Genomic DNA, 23,472 nt, shown 5'->3' with positions numbered 1-23,472 from the left:
TCAATTAGTTTAGCTGCAGGCCAACATCACCTCTGTGTTTTCTGGACTGACTAAGTCTCAGTTTGCTAGCCATATCCAATTTTAATTTCTTGCCCTGGCTGATCCAACCTAAACTCTTGCTTGTCCATCCTCCTTGAACCACATGAAGATTCTACAGTCATGTTGTATGAGATCTACCTTAAAAATAACAGTGCAACTGAGTTCCATACTAATATACAAGCCAAGCATGTAAAACTTTTCCAGCATGAACAAAATTGTTCATCACTTAAAAACATGACCAAAAAGGGGAAGGGTGGAGCCAAGAGAAGCAAGTATCATACTACTGCTGCTGCTACTATTGCTATACGTATTTACATTCCACCACTCCTCTAAGCAGCTCAAGGCAGCCTAGAGGCTTACAGAGTCTTCCACCCCATTTTTATTCTCACAACTACCCTGTGAGATGGGTTAAGTTGAGAGACAGACTCACCCAAAGCTTCATGGCCATGTGGGAATTTGAAGTTCAATACTACATCACTCTCCTCCGTTCTTTCTATGAATTTGGCTCTTTAGATAAATATGGGTTAAATGTTTACATATAATAGAGATTTGCAGCCAAATTATAGCCATATCTACAGCATTTTCAAACAAATCCTGCTCATTTCAATCAGAGCCACTGATTTGGGCCACAGTGAAAAAACTGGAGGACAGAAGTTTTCACAAAGTCTATTCAGTCTTTGGGGGAGGAAGCACAGACAGGCCATTCCCCACTAGCCACTTGGCTAATATCATTCTTTTGTCTGCACTCAGAGTCTGCTTCTGCCACATCACATGTCCCTTGGTGATGTGGCAGAGCAGCCAAAAGATGTTCAGGGCCTGTTCTCACATGCAGAAGAATTGGTGAAGAATTGTGAGTGTCTAAGTCAGGATACAGTGGCTTAGTGGTTAAGATGCCATTTCTGATGATTGTAACATCAGAAGGTTGGCAGTTCAAGGCCCAAGTGCCACATGATGGAGTAAGTTCCCATCACTAGTCTTAGCTTCTGCCAACCTAGCAGTTCAAAAGCATGCAAATGCAAGTAGATAAATAGGTGCCACTTTGGTGAGAAGGTAACAATGTTCCATGCAGTCAGGCTGGCCACATGACCAGGGAGATGTCTTTTGGACAATGCTGGCTCTTTATCTTAGTAATGGAGATAAGCACCACCTCCTACAGTTCATGTCAAGGCAAAACCTTTAACTTTTAAGTCATGGAATCTGAGGTGCTGCTATTGTTGCTTCTTCTTCTCCAGGCAGCTGAGGCCATGTTGGGATCCCTTCTAGGTCTCTCTTCCCAGCTGCAACCATCATTTAAGGTCTCATATTTCACCAGTGACTTCTTCTGATGTCACCCTCCCACCTACCCCTTTTGTTTGCTCCTCCCACAAAACTCTTTCATTTCAATGGGATTTCTATGAGAGAAATTCCCAGCAAACTCTATGTTTACAATAACATCTTCATGTTCCTTGTTGGTTGCCAAAAGGCCTGACTGTGTTCCTTTGCTGACCCACAGCTCCCTTTCCCTCACTTGGGCCTCAGTTCTGCCCTTTCTTGCAGCAAGGGTAAACAATAAAAAATAGTTTATGCCATGTAACACAGAATTTTGTATATCATTATTGTTTTCTTTGAATTTCATTTATTTTATAATTATGTCAAAAATAATCAACAAATACTGAAAGAGAAAGAAGAACACATGGAACATAGGCCAAGGGCCCCTTTTCAGGCTGAAGGGCCCAGTAACTTGTACTGGCTTCCCCACCCCTCCATCCACCTCAGTTTCAGTAAAAGTTGGGGATACATTCTACTGAATTTCCAGACATTAAAAAAACATACAAAGGATTGACTGGGAAATAGCCTTACTGGGGCCTTGTACAGACAAGTCTCAATTATGAAAAGAGAAATGAAAGGAGGGGGGAGTATTGTTGCTAAGTAGCACAACTGCTATCACAGTAGACATGGGGCTTAGAAAATATTTAGCATCACTGAAGCAGCTGTGTCATAGATGAGGTATTCTGGGAATTTTATTAAAGAAAGAGACAAATTTGTAATTATCTCTCTGGAAAACATGTGTTGTATTTTCTGCTGTTTAAAGCCAAGAGGTCAGAGAGGGAGTTATCTAAAGAGACATGTGCTGAATTATACATTGATTGTGAAAATAAAAAGATGGAAAATCCAGCAGAGCTTGCCAGTTTTGTGCCATAAAGTACATTATTTCACATCTCTATATAAGTCATAATTCATAGAGAGCAAACTGGAGATGAAAACCTTTCTTTTCCCACATTATCTGTATCTCTCTCTTTCTCTTCCATCATCCATTCCAGACATGGTCATTAAGCAAAGCCAGCACAGTAAAAAATGGTGGCCTTGGAAGTTATACAAAATGCCCATTGCTCTGATAAATAGTCAGGTCCTACAAGGTGCAGAACACTCATTACATGATGTCACTGAGATCACTACATGAGGTGGGGAGTCTGTTTTGCAGCTTGTAGAATCAAATAGAAGAACAGTTCTCAGTGAGATATGCTACCTTTCAGAAATATTAGCCATGCAACTGTTGCCTGCTTTGTAAATCTCAATGCATGAATCTAAATTTTCCCATTTACAGCCCTTCAGGAAAAATGGCAACAATGCAAAATCAGAAGGGAAATGTAAGGTACAATGCCAAAGACAATGGTCACAATCTAGCATAGAGTTTCACACGTTTGCAACCATTCATTTCAAATGTGCAGTCCTAAAGAGAGTAAATCCTATTCAATACAGTGGAACTTACTTCTGAGTCAACAGGCATAATATAGTAATGTTTGTTGTTCTGTGCATCTAAGTTGACCCAAGGTAATGGCAAGCCTATTCTAGATGCTTTTTTGGCACGGTTTTTCAGAAAGGATTTGCCATTAGCTTCTTGCTTTTAGGTTGAGAAAGTGTGACTTGCCATGATTAACCAGTAATTTTCCATAGCGGAACAGGCATTCAAATCCTGGTCTCCAGAACGCCTAGTCTCAAACCACTTCACCACACTGTCTCTCTGCATTGTGATGTAAATGTAACCGTCTGTGCTGAACACTTAATCTTTTTAAAGCTGTTCTGTTTCTAAAACATAAATAATTACAAACTATTTTTTTCCACTTCAGGAAAATGGCTTCTCCAGTATACCTCTTGACTCCTCCATGACACTGTGTCAGAACACTGCTGCTGCTGTTATTGTTTGTACTGTACTTTCTTTTTCTTTTAGAGAGAGCTATAAGTATAACTTTAGTAGGCATGAAAGAGATCTCCTAACCCCTCTAACATAGTGTAATGTAATCTTTTTGTTTCTCTAAAACATGTACTCACAAGATACATTTGAAGGCAGGTATGAAATGAGAATTCCTGCAAAAGTGACCTTAGGGCAATATTTTTATCTAACTATGACAGCCACTGCCTGGGAAGATTGACTCTTTGGCGTAAAACGTCATGTTGGCTTTTAGATACACAGTGCCAAATTTCCAGCTTAGCCTCTGCTTTTGCAAGAAAACTTTCTTGCCTACCAAAAAAACAAAAACAAATTAAAACAAAAAAGGAAAAAAAATACAAGTTTTCTGTGCCTCTATTTCTGTAGATACAAAATGCCATGTACATAAATTATTTACATCCATATACAGATTCCATTGAGGTCAAAACCACTTTAGATACTACCAGAATCCACTGGCTAGGCAGAAGTGGATTCTGGAAGTTGTTGCTTTAAAAAAGCATTTCCAAAAGCTCTGGAGAAAACATAATTAGTGTTCATTTTCTAAAAACAACACTATTCTGCTCTGAAAATAAATCTACACAGTGTGAGCATATTATACTTAAAGGAGAATTCATGCAGCCAGTTTGCATATCAAATCTCAACTTTTTTGTAGTTGCATTGCAGTGAAACACCAGTTAAAGTTTTATTTTGTTTTGTTTTGTTTTCAATTTCATTTGTATATTGCTTGTTCCTCAACCTTAGTATTCATAGATCCCAGTCTTGTGATGGAATAGAAATATGTTTGGCTCTTTCCAACTCCTTCTGTTCTGGTGGAGTTTCTAGTACTACAGGGCTCAAATTTTGAAGGGAACGGTGTGGGAGATCTTTGAAAAAGTTTACTTTTCTAGACAAAATGCTTAGAATTTCCCAATACACAAATTCAAAGAGATTCTGCAGATCAAAGACTTTAAAAAGTAACTACTCCAGGCTCTGGAAATTCACATGCCTTCCAGAAAATTTAGCCATAACACATACTACGTGGCAGCTTTCTTAAAACAGATGAAACCCCCCCTCTTGAAAAAGGCCTCAGCCCCCTCCCCATAATTTAAACACAGAAATAACACAAATGTAGGGCAAGTGAGGTTCATCTAACTTGTTTTCTAAGAGTGACCCCCATGTAGCTTCTTTGAAAGCTGACTGCAGAAAAGTCACCATCACCAAGAAAAGCCAATGATGCAATGTGAAGCCATTTCAGTGGTCATACCTTATAGCAGATGATGGTCACAAGAACAAAGTACTGTAGAGGGGCTGAAGGGACTAAACAGATGTCCCTGTATATAAAATTTTGTCAAAATGAAGAACCAGGTTCTGATTTCACATCTGATGCTGTTCTATGTTCAGTTTCAGGAGGGAAAAAAACTTTCTATCAAGAGAGTATGGTTCCCCTTGAAATGCTGCAATTTGAGAATGCAGCCTAATAATTAGATAGTGACGTATTCTTCCTTTGGTGACTAATAATCTTCTTCTTTCTATTTTATTAAATTATAAAACCCATTCAAACTGCATGGGGATTGAATATTAAAATTATTGACCAGCTTTGCATTTTCATAATTGGACTTAGGTACATGGCAATTAGAACTGAGTACTTTTGTAATGTTTGTATCCAGTAGAAAACTAGAATCATGGAATCATAGAGTTGGACTAGACCATAAGGGCCATCCAGTCCAATCTCCTGCCATGCAGGAAGCAGCAGCATAGAATCAAAGCACGCCTGACAGATGGGCATCCAGCCTCTGTTTAAAAACCTCTGAAGAGACTCCACCACATTCCAAGGCAGCATATTCCACTGTTGAATAGTTCTTACTGTCAGGCAATTCCTCCTAATGTTTGGGTGGAATCTCTTTTTCTGTAGCTTGCATTGCTCTGGGTTCTATTCTCTGGAGCAGCAGAAAACAAGCTAGCTCCATCCTCAATATAACACCCCTTCAAATATTTAAACATGGCTATCTTGTCACCTTTTAACCTTCTCTACTCCTAGCTAAACATACTCAGCTCCCTAAGCCACTCCTCATAGAGCATAGTTTCCAGATCTTCCACCTTTTTGGTCACCCTGCTCTGGACATGCTCCAACAGAGAGCTGCTGTTACATTACTAGGTAGCTGAATTAGCAAACTGCCCAATGTGCATCTTACACCAATGTGGATGGTGTGCTGATGTTCACTGCATAACAATGTGCATTGTTCACCAATTGACATCATGCACTAATGTGCAGCATGCATTGATGCATATCACACAGTGATGTGGTTAATGCACCAATGCATATAGATCACTGATGCACATCATGTAGCTCTGTGCATTGTGTACCTGTGCACATCAGTCCCAAGGTACATTGGGCATTCTTGCCAGTGTCCTGATACACATTTTTGCAATTCACTAAAAGGGTTCCTTAGCACCTCTGATACTTAGCTAAGCATACATAAAGTGAAGTGTAGTGAAAGGTGATACAGGGTTCTATGCTTATTTTCTACTGTACTGTCAAAGAAGGAACAAAAGACAGTGAAATGCCCTCTGGAAGTAAATGTTATTTGCACCAATCAAAGCTATCCAAGGTGCTGAAACCATTTTGGGGCTAGGGCCCAGAACCTTCAACAGCTCCTTTTATGGTTAGCCTAAACCCTGAGTGAAATCAATGCCACCACCAACATGGAAAACCCTGAGTGAAAGACACATGAAAGACACCACTCTAATTCCCAGAAACCATCTCATCTTTGTAGTACAATATTGTACTCCATCTCTCTGGTGGCATTTCCCTTCTCCTCTCTCTATTATTATTATTATTATTATTATTATTATTATTATTATTATTATTCAAATGTACATCTGTATTGACATTATAGTTTCATATAATATATATAATACAGTATTGTTGCAATGTTAATGTATCAATACACATTCCATGACAATAAACATTTTCCAGTTATCTTCCCTCTTCCTTCTTTTTTTTTGGAGGGGGGAGAGGGGAGGGTGGCATTTCCATTCTAAGAGCATGGCTTGGTCCCAAGAACTTCATTTTACTTTGTTTAGAGTGGATTGAAATTGTTGCATTCAGTTCAAATAAATGGCCAACCTTTCCTCATGTTCTTCCACTGATGTGACATGTATTAGCAGCCATGTGATCAGTGACTATTTCTGTACAAAACTTAAGATTGTTGATGTTGCTGCTGCTGCCTGAAGTCATTTCTGTCTTATGGCAACCCTAAGATGAACCTATCATGGGGTTTTCTTGGCAATTTTTGTTCAGAGATTTTCCATTGCCTTCATCTGAGGCTGAGAGCATGTGACTTGCACAAGGTCACCCAGTGAGTTTCATGGCATTAAACTCTGGTCTCCAGAACTGTATACAGACTAATTGTTTTCATGCCAGGTTTCAATGTGCAATAAGTCATCTATGTGAATCATCTCAAAGTGGAGTCCATCAACCTTTGATGGTGACTGACAGTTATGATTTCCTTAATAGATGAGTCATCCAACCGCACAGTTGGTCAACCATTCTAATAAAATTCATGTCCCATGCCCATTCAAATTGTAATGAGATTACCATATAGTATTTTGCTGAAAGAATTCCATTGTGTAATTTCAAGTTAGAATATCATCAAAATCACTTCTAATTAATTGGACCAGATATTCACATGCCCCATATTTCTGTAAATCTGATAGAATCATTTGCAGCAGTGAAAGATCAAAACCACACTGATATTGCCACAAACCATTATTACCCTTCTTATGATGGACCATTAGATTTAAAATAACATTACATATACTATTTTAAAAGAATAAATTAAATTAGTGAAGATTATACACCCAACACTGGGGGGGGGGGTTGATTTAAACTGTAAGCCAAAGTCATGTGCGCACATAGGAGATTTCATTAAGTATGGATGGTCATAAATACTTGGATTCAAATCTATTCAAATTGCACTGAAGTGGCTATGGCTATGGAAGCAATACATCAGTTAAACTGTATTTTGGATTAGGCTAAAAATCTCCTAAGAGTTCAAGAGCAGTCCTAAGGACTACAGGGACATTTCATTAGTCATTATGACTGTCTATGACACCTAGAATAATAATAATAATAATAATAATAATAATAATAATAATAATAGTAGTAGTAGTAGTAGTAGTAGGATTTATTTATATGCTGCCCAATCACTGGGAATCTGGGCGACTTACAACAGAGGGGATAATAGACGGTTCCCTGCCCTCAAGCTTACAATCTAAAAAGACATGACACAAAAGGAGAAGGAAATGGGGAGAGGGGGAGGGGATGAGGTCCAGTGGTACTTCTCTCCCTCTGAGGCCTGGACCAAGGCAGATGGACTGGAGAGAGGGCTCTTCTTCTTCAGGCTAGCCCTGATGGAGCTGGGCCTGCCTGGTCAAAATAAATCTCCATCAGAGGCAAATCATACAGTTGGTTCACAAGCACCACCACACCAGAGAGCTCCAATATCACTTCATTGTGTCCTAGTTATGCCTGTAATATGTGTACACCAATAAACATATGGATACTACATATACTAAAGATTCTTCTCTATGCACTATGGTGTCCTCTTTTATCTTAGTTATTCATTACTAGTGAAAGTATCTACCTTTGCGTGGCTTGGAATAGTCCTTATTGTGATCCTTCAAAAAAGGTACCTATGTGTCAGAACAGGACACGGTGTTCTCACATGTTTTGAGTGAAGACATAGTCACTGGTGACATCATGGCTTGCTGTCATGCTGCACTCCTATAGTCCTCTGAGAGAGGCATCTGGTGGCTTTCATCACTGAGGCGGAGAATCCACTCTGGGCTTTCATCTGAATTTTAAAGGGGCTATGCAAAGTGCTGAAACCTATCCTCCAAATAAGGCCAAACACCTTGAATAAGCTCTTTTAAAGTTCAAAGTAAAATCCATAAGAAGTTAATCACCTAACTGGCACGCAAACTAACAGCCTATGTCCACCCCATATCCATTCCAGAATCAGTCCTTCATTCCACTCCCCCGGCTTAAAACTGTACTGATTTTAAAGATATGTACTGCTTAAGGAAGTGTACTACCTAGTGACTGAAGATGATACTGCAGGCTTTATATGTACAAGCACATTTAAATTAAATTACATTATATAATATATTTTTACAACCAATCAATCCCTGTAAAGAGTTGTAAAGTTATGTTAATATGGCATGCCTTGCTTCATGCAACTAAGTTTCATGTTCTTTATGGTACAGTTCCAACAGAAAAATATATGTCCCCTTTTATTATTATGAATAACACAGAAAGCCATCAGTATACAAAGGGATCATATAGCACCTTTGAGACTAACTGAAAGAAAGAAGTTCTTTTTTTTTTGAGTTAGAACATGAGCTTTCATAGATTGGAGCCTACTTCCTCTGATGCATGTTTGCAAACATGCATCAGAGGAAATAGGCTCAAGTCTACGGACGCTCATGCTACCAACTTCTTTCTTTTCATCTCAAAGGTGCTACAAGATCCCTTTGCATACTTATTTTCCAGACTAACATGGCTATGAAAAGAAAGCTATTTTATACTAGGTCAGACTGCTATTCAGCCTAAGCTAGTTCAGTCTATTCTAACTGGCAGCAGTTCTCCAGATTCTTGGGTAAAGGTTTTCCCTATCATCATCTGCCTAATTCTTTCTTAAACTGGAGATGCTAGAAATTTGATGTTTGACCTTCTGTATATAAATCATGTGCTCAGTCACTCAGCTTCCTTATAGAGGGCAGCTATCCTAATGCAAAACTCTTAAGATAAGACAATAACTTGTTTTAATAGTTTAGTAACTTCTAATAATTTGTTTTATTTTTTTTTTTCTTTCTTCTTTTAAAAGGATTTTGGTATATATTATAATGCTTGTTTAGTCTCATCAACTGGAGATCTTTAATGCTTTTTTTAAAAAAAAAATAAGTATATGAATATGAATCAGATCCAAGTCCATAATGCCAACTCAAGAGATTTCGATGCATGGGGTCCAGTTCTTTCCTCTCCCCTTCTGCTACTGTAAACCTTGATGCACCATTAATTCACCAATTCCTGCCTCTGTCTATTTCCCCTTACCCACACTCAGGATGCTTTCTGAAACAGTCTGCTTCCAGAAAGGGAGTAGTAGCAGCAGTAGTAATACAACTCCCAGGTTCCTCTACAGCACAACAGGGTTTAAATACAATGGCCACCCCATGTTGTTACTGGCACCTAAATCTCAGAGGACATTAGGGACCATGACTAGTACATATTCTTGGATTTATTCTCCTGAATCCAATCAATAGGGCTCCTTCACATTATACAAATATAGCACTATAAATTCAATTTAATTATCATGGTTCCATCCTATGGAATTCTGTTATTGGTAGTCTGGTGAGGCACTAAAGTTATGTAGGTGAATCCTTGTAAACCAAGAACAAAATACCCTTCAATGTGGTTAGTATGCTTCCTGCATTTCTTCCATTGCAGAATAACAGTAATATGCTTTAGTAAAGTCATCTTTTTGCAATATCCTCATTTCAGAGTCAGCACATTAGAGTAGCTTCAGACGCAAACTGAAATTACTAACCTTATGCAAATCAGATTTGTGGCCTAACTGATTATGAGAAATTGGAATGGTGGATCTATAGCTTTCTATGTTGTTCCAAGAGAGCATGGCTAAAAAATACAATCAGTGCCTCCAGATTTGCTTGACTATAACTCTTGGGAAACTCTTGGGATTTGGATGGTGGGGGTTGCATTGCCATACTAGCTGGACAAAGTATTTTTTTTTTTAAGTGACAGTACTAAATTCTTCCCTGCTAGTCTCAAAGGTGCTACTGCATTTCTTTGTCATTTTATGCTAGGATATAATGTGCATAAATGTATTTGCAAACTTCTTGTTTCTTTTTTCAGTTGTATGTCGCAGAGAAGCTTCCACTTGTAAACCATTTGAATAAGAAAATGGACACTCAGAAACAATTTCTTTAAAAAATACCTTGCACCTGGGGAAGATGAGAGGTGTAGTACAACACATCTGGAAGGAGCCAAGTTAGGAGATACTGCTCGTAATATTAATTGCTTCAGATGCTAATCATACTCAAATGACTGTGATTAGAGCAGGGGAAATTATACAATTGCCTTATTTTAAATTCTGAACAATTAAATTTTTTCATGTCAAAGGGATTTGGAGTACCTCCTCAGTGGGAAATTCTCTTCACCTAGTTAGTCTTAATGAAATGAAAGGGAGCCACAAAATGGACTATACTCAAGTTACATTCCTTCTTTTCAATGGGACTTCTGTGGGAGAAACTCCCAGAAAACTCTATCTTTACACTAACAACTTCATGTTGCTTGTTGGCTGGCATCTCTTATCTAGGAAATTTTACAATAGTACTGGAGGAGGTATACATGAGATGACAAATGCTTGTATGCAACAACACTTCAGCAACCTGACAAAGAGCCCGTTTAGACTACCCATTTATAGCACTATGATTCCATCTTGGTTGCCATGATGGCATCCTATTGAATCCTGGTGTTTGTAGTTTGGTGAGGCACAAGAGCACTCTGGTGAAGAATTAAGCTGAAAATCCCAGGATGCCATAGTAGCTGTAGCAGTTAAAATGGTATAAAAGTGCTATAATCATGTAATGTGAAAGGGACCATAGACTACTGTTTCCCTCACTGCCAACAACAGTGGGAAAAGAGCTGTCTATATATTGACATAGGGATGAAATTAGCCTTCATTTCATTTGCCATAAATGAGGGTGGGTGAATATGTCAACAGGGTATGTGAGTACCACCAAAAGGGCCATAAGTTGCATGCCCTAGGATATAAAGGCTCATCCTAACTATGGGCATTGAATCTGTCTGTCATATTAATATGCATGAAATGTGCATATTTAGAGACTGGAACTTTACTGGTTTTTCAGCCATCTTTGTAAAATGTAAGCTATATTGTATTGCTGTATGCTGCACCATTTCATAGCTGAAAGAAGTGCAAAATAACTTAATTTTCATAACTAATATTCTGCTGTATTCTTGATTGTTGTTTGTTTTCCAGGTGCACTTCAGATCTGGGAGATCCTATTTCTTATACTCTCACTAATAAGACAAAATGTAAACACAAGTTACATCAGCAGTATTCTTCCTCTACACTGCTAAAACTACTTACTAATTTATTCTTTGAGAAGTGTCATAACTCCTACTCTCATGGTTTCTCCTACTCCACTTGTGCTGAGTCTCGTTTACTTTTGATTCCTTCACTGATATCTGAAGTTAACAATGAAGACAATTGTTTCTTCTGTTTATATTCAAAATTCACAAAATAGTGATACCTTCATAAGACCAACCAAAAAGCAAAAAATAGAAGAAGTTTGGAACCTGTGAGAATTTCAAAGGGTATTAAAGATGTATCCACACTGTATAGTTCTGACTGTCTGAAACCACTTTAACCCCCATGGCTCTATCCTATGAAATCCTGGGATCAGTAGTTTAGTGAAATAGTATTCTCTAGTATGCACCTTAAACTATAGAATTAGAGTTCTCTGGCAGAAAAATCTAAACACCTTATGATATGACAAATCCCAAGATTCCATAGAATGAGGCCAGGAAATTGCTGTAATAGTGTACTGAGCATACATCTTAAGAAACCAATTATAGGTATGCAATTATGGGACACTGCCAATGAATACCCAGTGATGTATGCTATATTTCAGGAGATAGAACTGGCAAAACCACTTCTGATTATTTCTTGTCTGAGAAAACCCAATGAAATCCATGAGATTACCCTAAAAATTGACAAGCAACTTGAAGGCACATATGCACACACATGTGCAAATATTATTTATATGTGTGAATGAAACATGACAGACCTGTATCTATTTTTGCAGTCTAATTAGCACAAAGTAACCCTACTAGAGAGATTACTATTTTAGACTTCATCAGGTCAGAGACAACAAATTTTAGGCATGTGGATGAGGAAGATGCAACAAAGTCTTTGTATCTGAAAACTTTTTGTTGTGTTTATTTTTTATTTCATGCAAAAAGGGTTAGATTCAAAATAAATCAATCATGCTTCAGTCCAACTGAAATCAATGGGATTTACATGAGTCATTCCTAATGCTTCATTGATTTCAGAGGAACTAAAGCTTAACTCAGTCCTACATCTACAATGTAAATTCTACAGCAGCAGCATCAACAAAAGACTGTTGCAATAGGCCCCCATTCACACATGTGTGAACTCATATTTTTGTACATATGACCAACAAATATATGAATATTTTGCAGAAGTATGTTGGACACAAAGCAGGTTGTGCATTGTTATTCAACAACATAACTGAAATTAATTCTAGCGAAGCTTGAAAAAACAATATAATATCATTGTTACACCATATTTACAGAAAAGAAAGGTTAGTGTTCCAACCACTTAGCATTAGACCAACTGCAATGTTTACATTGAGTAGGACTAGTGGGAGATGGGCACTCCATAAATCCCAAGAGGATACATAGCCCTATGATGGATACACCCACAAGAGAAACATTCTCTCCTATACCTCTGATGTCAAACAATTACACTTCCTGAGAAGGTGGACTTCACCCTGCAGGGGATGTGACTTTAGGATCCCAGTGAGTGTGTTGGATGGTTGTTGTTTTTTGCCAACTAGTTGATGGGTGGGGGTTTTTTTGCATATAAAATGTGTATCTTCCAACCTAGCATAATGTCTACTTGGGCTTTCACAGCAACAAGCAAAGAGGGAAGCTCTGAGCCTGAAACATTAAATATTGGCTCCATCTTGGATATGAAAGAAAGAAAATGTTCTGTTTGAAGATGCCTGGAAGTGCCTGCCCAACAAAGCCCTGGATCAATGTAGTAGAGAGTCTGACTTCACATGGAGCATGGACCTGCATGTCATCAGAAACTTTACTTGGACTCTGATTACTTGATTGAGTTAAAGAACAGTGAGAAAGCATTACAAAAGCCATTATTCAAATACATGATTAAGTAATAGTTCTTAAAACAAAAGGAGTACCATGACAAGTATCCAAGTACAGTAATACTTTAATCAGCTGTTTTATCTTGAGGTAAGTTTGCTACAGGAAGTTTCTAGTGTTATAAGATTGGAGATATATATGTGTGTGTGTGTGTGTGTGTGCCTATGTCTGTGTCTACGTGCATGTGTATATATTAGCAGCACTATGGAGAAACTTCTAGTAGCAAACTTACCTCAAGATAAACCAGTTGGTTAAAGTATTACTTTATATAAGTATATATCAAAAATCTCTATTTCAGAAAGTATTTACACTAATAAGAGTTCCCAAGCTTTAGCAACTGCAGCAGGGCAATGTTTCTTGGATTAAGTCACTATGGAAGACCTAAGTCAGTTACACAGGCTGATTAGTTGATAGTTTCAGAGGATAGTAGGGGCACTTTCTCACTCCTAGCTGCCCCCAAGCCTCTTACAGGCATGTTCAGAACCATTTCAAGGCTTTTCCCGAGGTGCTATCAGAAATACTAAAACAAGATTTATATACATGTACAAAAGCCAGTGTGACTGTGATTCTCAGTAACAGGGCAAACCCTTCTGAACCCTTTTTTCCCCCTGAAACAATAGGATGTATGCCTTTGCTATGCTTTTGTAATACATTTGGGCTGTTCTTGGACACAGCATTTCTCTTGGAAGGCCATATGACTGTTGTCCAGCTATAAGCAATTGCAAAATGAATAGGTAGACTCATACCTTGTAACATTTCATGAATGAAAACCAGGACACATGTGGTCATACAACATCAGATTATGATCAAGATGGCAAATGTTATTAAAGAGAAAGCAAGCCCAAGCTAGGAGATGGTTCCTGGTTTGTTTTCTTCAATTTACAGTAAACCTACCTAGTGATTACAACTAGCATAACTATAACCACATATGGTCTGAAACATATAAGTAGTATCTTACACACACAAACACTATACATACACACACACACACACACACACACACACACACCATTGTGACACATAATCTGGACATTATTCTTACTAAAAATATTATTAAATCAGGGGAGAGTTTCCTTGACACCCCTCTTTACATTTTGTATGTATGCCTTTGCTGTGGAATAAAATGCTTGAAAAATAATGCCTGATTTTCAAAAATTCTGAAGATCCTGCACTTTCCCTGTCATTCTGTTACATTAAAAAGAGCTACCTGCTTGTTATACTTTCAAAGAAAAAAGTAAGAAGCTGAAACAACAGAAGTCCTTTTCTTTGTTACTTGCTTTCTTTGGGTTGTTGTTTTTTTTAAAAAAAAGACTGTTCTCAAGTGCATTGAGTCCATAATTATTTTAGATCAACCATCTACTGACTTTGATTCACATTTAAGTACAGAGAGTTTAAAACTAGATGGGTCTCTGGGTAAGCACTTTCAACAAATCAAGGAGCCCTGCCCAGATGTGCCTTGGGCACACCTGTCTCTTAGTGTCATTTTCTCATTCTGTCCTGAGGCTACCAGAGAACTCTGACAAGGCTCCTTCACTCCTGAAGAGTCTTTGAACTTGGATTGGCTTGCTTCCAAAAAAATCCCCAGGTCTGGAGTTATAGATGCAATGCATTCCACACCTCTGAAAGTGGAATTCATGCCATTATACATCACAGTTTTGATGGTGGATTAAAAAGTACCATATGATCACATGCCTGGAACACAGCCTTTAACATGTCTTCTTGTCTTCAGAAATGGCAACAAATACAGAAAATGTTTTCAGATGGCAAGCACACAATGACTGGGTTATTAAGAGTTTCCCCTCATTCATAGTCATGACATTATAAAATCATATTTCTTACAAATTAAACGAGAGGTAGAAGATAAAGATACAGTGAAAGCCAGCATAATCATATAGTTACAAAGACATTGAGTCACTATCATAGGGAATATCCTTTTAAGAGACTAATATGGTTGAAATCATATAATTATTTATAATGTATTATATAACTATAATATATTGTTACAGTGGTTATTATTATTATTATTATTAAACTATCATAATTACTGCAAAGAAAAAGAAGGTGACAACAAAAAAGAAAGAATGAGAGACCTCTTCCACAACATCTGAGAAATCAAAGGAAAATTTGTACCAAGAGTAGGGATGCTGTACACTCAGCAGGCGAATGCATTACATCAGGGGTAGACAACCTTTTTGAACCGGGGGCCGGGTTGCTGTCCCTCAGACAACTAGGGGGCCGAAGCCAAAAAATAAATAATTAAATAATTTTTAAATAAATAAATAAACCGGGACAAATGTAGGGCAAAAAATTCAAATGGAGGACACTTTTTTAAAAATATGGAGGACATGCTAAAAAATTTGCTGATTTTTTTAAAAAATGTTAATATAAATGCATGTTTCGGAGGCTTCTATAGACAATTGCCCCCCTTGCCTGCCGCTTGCCCCCCCTTGCCCACCTCCTCCTGATAGGCCAAAGGCCCCATGCCCTCACGTGAGAGGCCAAAGGCTCTGGCGGCAATCAGCGGCAAGACCTTGCCGGGCCGCATCCGGCCCGCGGGCCGCAGGTTGCCTACCCCTGCGTTACATGTTGTTGTTACTGTGTGCCTTGAACATGTTTCCAATTTATGGTGGCCATAAGGTGACCCTATGAAAGGATTTCCTTAGCAGAATTTGTTCAGAGGGGGTTTGCCATTGCCTCCTGTGAGGCTGAGAGAGTGTGACTTGCCCATGGTCACCCAATGAAATTCCATGGAGCCAGGATTGAAACGCTGATCTCCAGAACCATAGTCCAATGCTCCAACCACTACACCATGCAGATTCATTTATTACATGACCAAGTAGAAATAAAAGGACATTGAAAATGATACTCTGAAGAACCATATACAATCGATTGAAGGATGACAGCTTCATTCAAGGAAGAATCGTTTGAAGATGAACCTACAGTTTTAGAAAGTGAAGTGGAAGCTGCATTCAGGGCATGTGGAAAAAATAAATCTCCAGAAAAAGATAGCATACCAACAGTGTTGCTTCAAGCTACAGAGAAAGAATCTACTTGAGTCCTAACTAAAATCTGTCACCCAATATAGAAAACAAAACAACACCCCCACAGATTGTAAATGCTCAATGTCCACTTGAATCTGCAACAAAGGGCACTCCAGGAATTACAGTAACCAAAGGACCATTGCATTTATCTCCTATAGAAATAAAGTGAACCTCAAAATTTTACAACAAAGACTTGAACCATGTATGGAGTGGAAAATGCCAGATGTCCAAGGTGGGGTGAGGAAAAGAAGAGGCACTAGGAATCATATTACAAGCATACTTTGCATAATGGAGCGCATTAAAGAATTTTAGAAGAAAATCATTTTGTGCTTTATAGATTATAACAAAGCCTTTGATTGTGTAGATCATGAAAGATGATGGATGACTTTTAAAGAAATGGGTGTGTCACAACATTTGATTGTCCTGTACTCAGAACAAAAGGCTACTATCAAGACAGAATATGGAGAAAATGAATGGTTTCCAGTTGGCAAGAGGATCGAGTAAGACTGCATTTTATCTGTTTAACTCCTGCACTGAAGATATCATATGTAAAGCAGGATTAGATATGGAAGAAGGAGGTGTGAAAACTGGAGGAAGGAACATCAGCAATTTAAGATATGCAAATGACACTCTGCTACTAACAGAAAACAAAGACTTGGGATGATTACTTTCAAAATGCCTCTCAACTTATAACAAGGTACTCCGAGGTGGTTTTGCCAGTTCCCCCCTCTGAAATATAGCTGACAGCACCTGGTATACATACTTGGTCTCCCATCCAAATACAACCAGGGCTGTCTGTACTTAGCATCCAAGATGGGAAATGGTGCCTTTAGGGCTTTTAAGCCCCACCTTTAGAGCATCAGGGCACCAAAACCAACTTTTTAATCAGACCTATATTTAAAGTCAGAGCTGCACACTAAGGATAAGGCCTTCTCCTTTTATGCCATGTCTTTTTAGATTGTAAACCTAAGGGCAGGGAACTGTCAACTTGACAATCTGTCAGCCGCTCTGAGAGCCTTTGTGGCTGAAGAGCAGAGTACAAATACTCTAAATAAATCAATATAAGGCCCTAAAACTTCCCATGTTCCATAGGGAAGGAGATGTTTATATAGGGTCTTCCTTGACTTCCACTAAGTTTGGGATAGTGGCAACTGCTGTGGATTTGTAGTCAAGCTTTCTACCACTGGGAACCACCAAGCTTAAAAATGCCACCAAAAAGCCTCAAAGTCCATATCTGGTTTTGAAAAGCAGACTTTTTGAAGCCTGCAAGGTTTCTGGGAAAGGGAATGCATCCCTCTTCGTGGCCAGGATGGTTTGGGGAGTCTGGACCACAAAATGAATGGAGCAGTTTGCCTATTCCTAAGTTAAGAGAGTTGAACCAGGACTGGGAAGGCCCAGGTTCGAATCCTTGCAGCCACCATAAAGTTCAGTGGGTGATCTTTGGCTCTCAGCCTCCCCTACCTTGAAGGTTAAAAAGGAAGGCCAGGTCCTTTTACAGCTTGGGCTCTAAAAGTATGAGAAATAAATGACTTTCCTCTGCAGTGTCCCACAGATGCCACTGCATCCCTTGTCCCTCCTCGTTTGGAAATCCCTCCCTGAAGCTCAGGCTCCCAAAAACTCTGGCAAAAGCAGCAGCAGCAGCAATGGCAGCAGCACCAGGTGAGAGAGTCAAGAGGTAACATACCCACTTTCAGCTCTTTTCCAAAGACGGTCCTCTCTCCCAGGGCGGAGCAGTTCCAGCGCCCGTTGCGGAACTGGAACTGGCACTCGTTGATGCCCATTTGAGAGCCTTCTCCGATCACGATGATGGCATCGGGCCTGCTCTGGCAGATGGCCCTCTGACGAGGCGCTAAGCCCGGGATCTTGTTGCAGATGATGCTGGCTCCCAGAGCCACCACGGAGGAAAGACCCCTGCCGAAGAGGACAAAAAGAAGAAGGGAGGCACGTTGGAGGGCATGAAGAATAAACACACAAATAAATAAGTAGATCAGACCACCATGATCTTCGGGAACAAAAACAACAAGACACCAACACACTGGTGGCAGGTGGGTGCCTTTTTGGTCCCCTGCACCTCTCTTGATCTGTCCAAAAAGGAGGGACAGGAGTTTCTTCTAGAGCAGCGATTCCAGACTTGGGTCCTCCAGATGTTTTGGGCTTCAGCTCCCAGAATTACTAACAGTTGACCAACCTGGCTGGGGCTTCTGGGAGCTGAAGTCCAAAAAAACTTGGAGGACCAAAGTTTGGGAATCCCTGTTCGAGAGTCTGCTGTAGCTTTCTTCTGGAAGTTCTGACTGACACCTGTTTCCCTCCCCGCCTCCCAAGAGCTCAGTCAAAGAATCAGAGAAGAACGCGCTCATCTTGCCTTTCTTTCCCCCAAGAACTTCGGAAAATTCCTTTCCGAAGACTGTATCTCCTGGGGTTGCCCAACCAGCACCCACTGGGTGATCTGGAGCAAGTCACACTCTCTCAGCCTCCTCAGGGGAAGAAGGCAAGGGCAAGCCTCCTCCGAACCAGTCTTGCCAAGAAACCCCCATGATAGATAGGGTCGCCATAAATTGGAAATGTCTTGGAGGCAGACACAACAGATACGATCCCTGGGAAGTTGTAGTTTCCCCAAAGCCACTCCTCCCCCCCACAGTCTCCCTCCCCTCGGCGCCCATCCTGCTGTTTGGTCATAATGTCAGGTGGCACATACTCCAGAGGAACGAAAAACATCGTTTTCCTCCGCCGGCGGGAAGAGAAGAGATGCCAAAGCCTGGTCAACTGGTCGCGGATCCCTCTTACAGCTTTGTAAGGAACCAAGAGAGCCTCCCAGAAAAAGAGGCAAGTAGACAGACACTTTGGGGCATCCGCCTGTGCCCTCCCTGCGCACGAGGCGCTTTTGCCCCCTTTACAACCCAACTTGCACCTGCCTTTCTCCCAGCCGCATCTCCTCCTAAAACGTTTTGGATAACTAACGCGTTAATGGGCGCTGGAGTTAGGGTCGCCGCTGGGTGCCTTCCAGTCGTTTTATGGTGACCCTAAAGCCACCAGATCATGGGGTTCTTTTATTGGGAGGAGGGGAGATTTGTTCAGAGGAGGGTTGCCATTGCCTGCCCCTGAGGAGGCTGAGAGAGTGTGGCTTGCCCAAGGTCACCCAATGGGCTTCCACGGCTGAATAGGATTTGAACCCTGGTCTCCAGAGTCGTAGTCCAACACTCAAACCAGCTAGCTCTTACAGGCTGCATGGCCGCTGCAATGTTAAGCCCCAAAAGCCAGCACGGTGAAGTGGTTTGAGCATCTCTCTCTGGCAGCCAGGGTTTAAATCCCGACTCAGCCCATGGAAGCATCACTAGCCTTGGGCAAGGCTGCCGGTAGTCCCACACTGGAGCCACTACTGCGGCCGATGGGCCCTGCGGCACGAGGTCCTGGAGAGGGAGCTTCGCCAGCCAGCGCGGGGCGAGCGGGGCAACGTTTTCTCCGGTTGCTTTGAGGCTTGCAGCCGATGCTGGCAACCCGCAGAGAGAGCGGCTCCACACAGGTGCGCCCCTCCGAAGGCCCCGCTGGCTCTGGGAGCTCCGGACGCCTCTGCCTCGTCCGCCAGCCCACGGGGCCTGCTGCGAGCATGTGCAGAGTGCTCTAGACAGTCCCAGGGCCACATCCCCACCTCCATCACCTTTGTGTAAGAAGCCAGTCTAAAACTCAAGGTGCCTGCGAGCATGTGCAGAGTGCTCTTGCCACTTCCACCCTCCTGAGGTGGAGCCCGTATTAAGCAGCGAGGACATGAATCCGTTCGCCACCTCCATCACCTAATACACACACACACACACACACACACACACCTATCTATCTATCTATCTATCTATCTAGAAAGAGCGAGAATAAATAAATATATGAAACTCCCAACAACAGAAAGCCGGTCTAGAGCAGGGGTGTGAAGTTGCAGACCCTCCCCAGCCGCCTTTAACAGAAGGAGGCGGGAGAGGAGCAGAGGGAGGCAGCGCTCGACCCCAAAACTGCCTGTCCCCTACTCCGTCCGTCCGTCCGCCCACCCAAGCGCCCCTGGTCCTCGAAAGCAGCGCTTAGAGGGTTGCCATTCCGGCAGGACTCTCTCCCCAGCCAAAGGGTTTCGCACCCCCTCAAAACAAAAAACCCACTTTGCATTTAATTGGAACTAGGCACCAGCCAGGAGGGGAAGGACGGGGGGGGGGGGCTATAAATCTTAGCTCGGATTTTGTTTTTTGTTTTTCCTGAAAATAAAAGCCAGAAGAAGAGCCTCTTTCCGACTTTGCCCCCAAGTTGATGGAAAAGACGAACAGGTCTGGACAGGTTGGGCGCCGCGTGTTTACGTTTAAAAGCCGGGGGCAACCAGAGAGAGAGAGAGAGAGAGACTTACCCAATTTTGATATAGACAATCCCTAGACTCAACAAGATGTGGAATATCCAGCGCCTGGTTTTCCTGTTCATATTCCTCGGTGGTTGTCGGGTTTCAGATCAACATGCGAAACGGTGTCTTTATATAGATGTAGATATCTAGAATCCAGCTCCCAAATGACTCTTTGGGAGCCCTCCACTCCTCCTCCTCCTCTCCTTCCTCCTGCTCCACCGCGTCCTCCTTCTCTTCTTGCCTCCTCCTCCTCCTCCTCCTCCTCCTCGTCCTCCTCCTTTGTGCGCTGCTGGGCAGCAATGCCTGGGTCAAAAGAGCGCAGAGCCAAGCGGGCACCCGGAGCGTGCCTCCTGCGTTGTGGGTGTTTGTAAATCCCGAGAGAGCAGCACCCGAGCCCTCCGCTGGGTCTCTCTCTCTCTCTCTGCCCTGCCTCTCTACTCCGGATTGGTATGCCGGTCACACGCAGCCCTTGCCAGAGCGCCCAGGGGGCTGTGCGGGGCTCGCCACTTAACGCTCGCGCTCCCCTCGCGCCAGGCGCTGCAGCAGCAGCAGCAGCAGAAGAAGAAGAAGAAAGGTTTCCCCTCAGGTTCAAGCTTACTACTACAGTATCAGGCTCTCCCTCTCTCTCTCGCTTCTTCTGCTTATTCTTGGGCGTGTTCTCGCCAGAGGAGGGAGTAGTCCAGCCAGGGATGGGTGGCTGGGTGGGAGGCTGGGTAGGTGGATGAGTGGGAGGGAGGTGAGCTGGGAGGCGGGAAAGGAGCACAAGGGTAGAAGTCTGGAGACGCGGGTGAGGGACCCAAGGACGCAGCACCCCTCCAGGGAAGGGAAGGAAGGAAGAGAAGGAAGAGAAGAGAAAGGAGGGAGGGAGGGAGGGAAGGGGAAGGGGACGAAGGAAGGAAGGGAAGGAAGAAAGGGAAAGGAAAGGAAAAGAAGAGAAGAAAAGAAAGAAAGGGAAAAGAAGAGAAGGGAAGAAAGAGAAAAAGAAGAAGGGAGGGAAGGAGGGAGAGAAAAGAAAAGAAAAGAGGAAAGAAAGAGGGAGGGAGGGAGGGGAAGGAAAGAAAGAAAGAAAAGGAAGGGAAGGGAAGGGAAAAGAAAAGAAAAGAAAGAAAGAGAAGGAGAGCGGAAGGAAAGGAAAGAGAAAGAGAAGGAAAGAAAGAAAGAAAGAATTCCGGGGTTTCTGCTGAAAGGAAAGACAGGCAGAAGGATCGAGGCGCTCCCCACACAGACAGACAGACAGACAGGTCCCTCTCCCTTCCTGAGGGGCACTTCAAAGCCTGGGATCAATTTCGGATCAATTTCCACTTCACGGAGGCGGATAATCTTTCCGGGGAGACCCCCCACTCTCCTGTCCCTTCTCCTCCTTTCGCCGTCCACCTGAGAGGAGCCTGTCTCTTCGGCCCCCTCCCCAACCCACCTGGGCCCTTTTCCCCCTTTGCCCCAGAGAAGCCATCATAACCGAGGCGGGAAAAGGGGGCGGCGCGGGGACCGGGGCTCCCTCCCTGGGCCGCCTCAGGCGCTCCTCGGGGCTCCTTCCTCTCGGCCTCCCTTTCCCTCCCCGCCCTCTTTGGGGTCTGCTTTGGGCGGGGGCCAGGGGCCACTCTGGGTAGGGCACCTTCCTGGGTTGTTCTGGCGCAGACCCCAGAGAGCCCCGGAGAGGCATCCCTCAGGGGTGCCTCGGGCGCCTCAGAGCCAAAGGGCGGGGAAGTTGGGGGTGGCGTGGGGGTGAGGGCGAAAGGGAAGGAAGCCTAGGGGCCACGACGGGGCCAAACTCCCAGGCAGGACCCGGAGAAACCCCTCCCCACGAAAGAAAGCAAACAAGCCCCAAGTGTCGCCTCTTCCCTTGGGTCTCCAGCCCCAACCGGGACTCCCCTCCCTTCTCTTCCAGGGTCTTCTGCTGCCCCCCCCCCCACAAAAAGGGGGGGGTTGGGGGGGGGGGGGAGAGAGGGGGGCGCTCCTGCAAGGCAGGTGGCTCCGGGTGGCGCAGGGTGACCCCAGGTCCTCAAATGGACCCACCAGGTCACACTCTCTCAGCCTCAGAGGATGGCAATGGTGTCCCTTCAGGTCGTTTTCGGCATCTGGCGACCCCACATACATGCTGTGTGGCCCTAGGTTGGGAGGAGTGATTGCCATGTTCATCTGGGTGACACTCTCTCAGTTGCAGAGGATGGCAATGGCCAACCTCCTCTGAACAAATCTTGACAAGGGAACCCCGGGGGGGGGGTCGGGCAGAGTCGAAAACGACCTACTGAAGGCACCAGCAACACAGGAATGACAGACTGGGAAAAGGCGAGTTCGGGGGGGGGGGGGTTGTAAGGTTGGGGAATTTTGAGAGGTCGTGAAGGGAGGCAGTTTGGAACAAATTGGGGACGCCTAATAGGCGGGTTGTGTTGTTGTTGTTGTTGTGTGCAAATCAATTTTGCCATCCTCTCTGAGGCTGAGAGACTGTGACCTGGTGGGTTGCTGGCCTAAGGTCCCCTCTTCTTGCTGAGTTTGTTGTGGGGCTCCGCTCCGCTCTGAGCCTCACAACAAACTCCAACTCCCAGAATTCTGCAGCCTTGAGCCAGAAAAGGAGTTAAAGCGGTGCCAAACCGGGTTATTTCTCCAGTGTGAATGCAGCCAAAAGCAAGCAAGCAAAAGGAAGACGCGAGCCAAGGAGCCGCCAAGAGGAGGGCTGTCTCTTGCGGGTGTCCCTCCGCAAACAGGTGACCATCCCAAGCCGGGCCTTTTGAGAGAGTTAGGGTTAGGAAAGCAATTTGGACATACTTTTAATTCCACTCATCTGAGAGAGCGCTGCCCCTCTCCCTCCAGGGCAAAGGAGAGAGAGAGA

The 23,472-nt window shown here is 42.8% G+C and overlaps 1 protein-coding gene across 1 annotated transcript in view; it reads right to left on the bottom strand.

Annotated features, from left to right (window-relative positions):
• Positions 1-20,823, bottom strand: part of WNT7A (Wnt family member 7A) — a 64,988-nt gene extending 44,165 nt beyond the window's left edge. The window contains exons 1-2 of the mRNA XM_042455954.1: positions 20,655-20,823; positions 17,964-18,190 (exon numbers count right to left, since the gene is read on the bottom strand). Of these exons, the coding sequence (XP_042311888.1) occupies positions 17,964-18,190; positions 20,655-20,725 (298 nt within the window). The 5' untranslated portion in view covers positions 20,726-20,823. The remainder of the gene's footprint in view (positions 1-17,963; positions 18,191-20,654) is intronic.
• Between the last annotated feature and the right edge of the window lie 2,649 nt (positions 20,824-23,472).

This window comes from Sceloporus undulatus, chromosome 2 (assembly GCF_019175285.1).
Source record: "Sceloporus undulatus isolate JIND9_A2432 ecotype Alabama chromosome 2, SceUnd_v1.1, whole genome shotgun sequence".
NCBI classification, from domain to species: Eukaryota; Metazoa; Chordata; class Lepidosauria; order Squamata; family Phrynosomatidae; genus Sceloporus; species Sceloporus undulatus.
The sequence above is the reverse complement of the archived record's forward strand: the minus strand, read 5'-3'. Positions and strand labels throughout refer to the sequence as shown.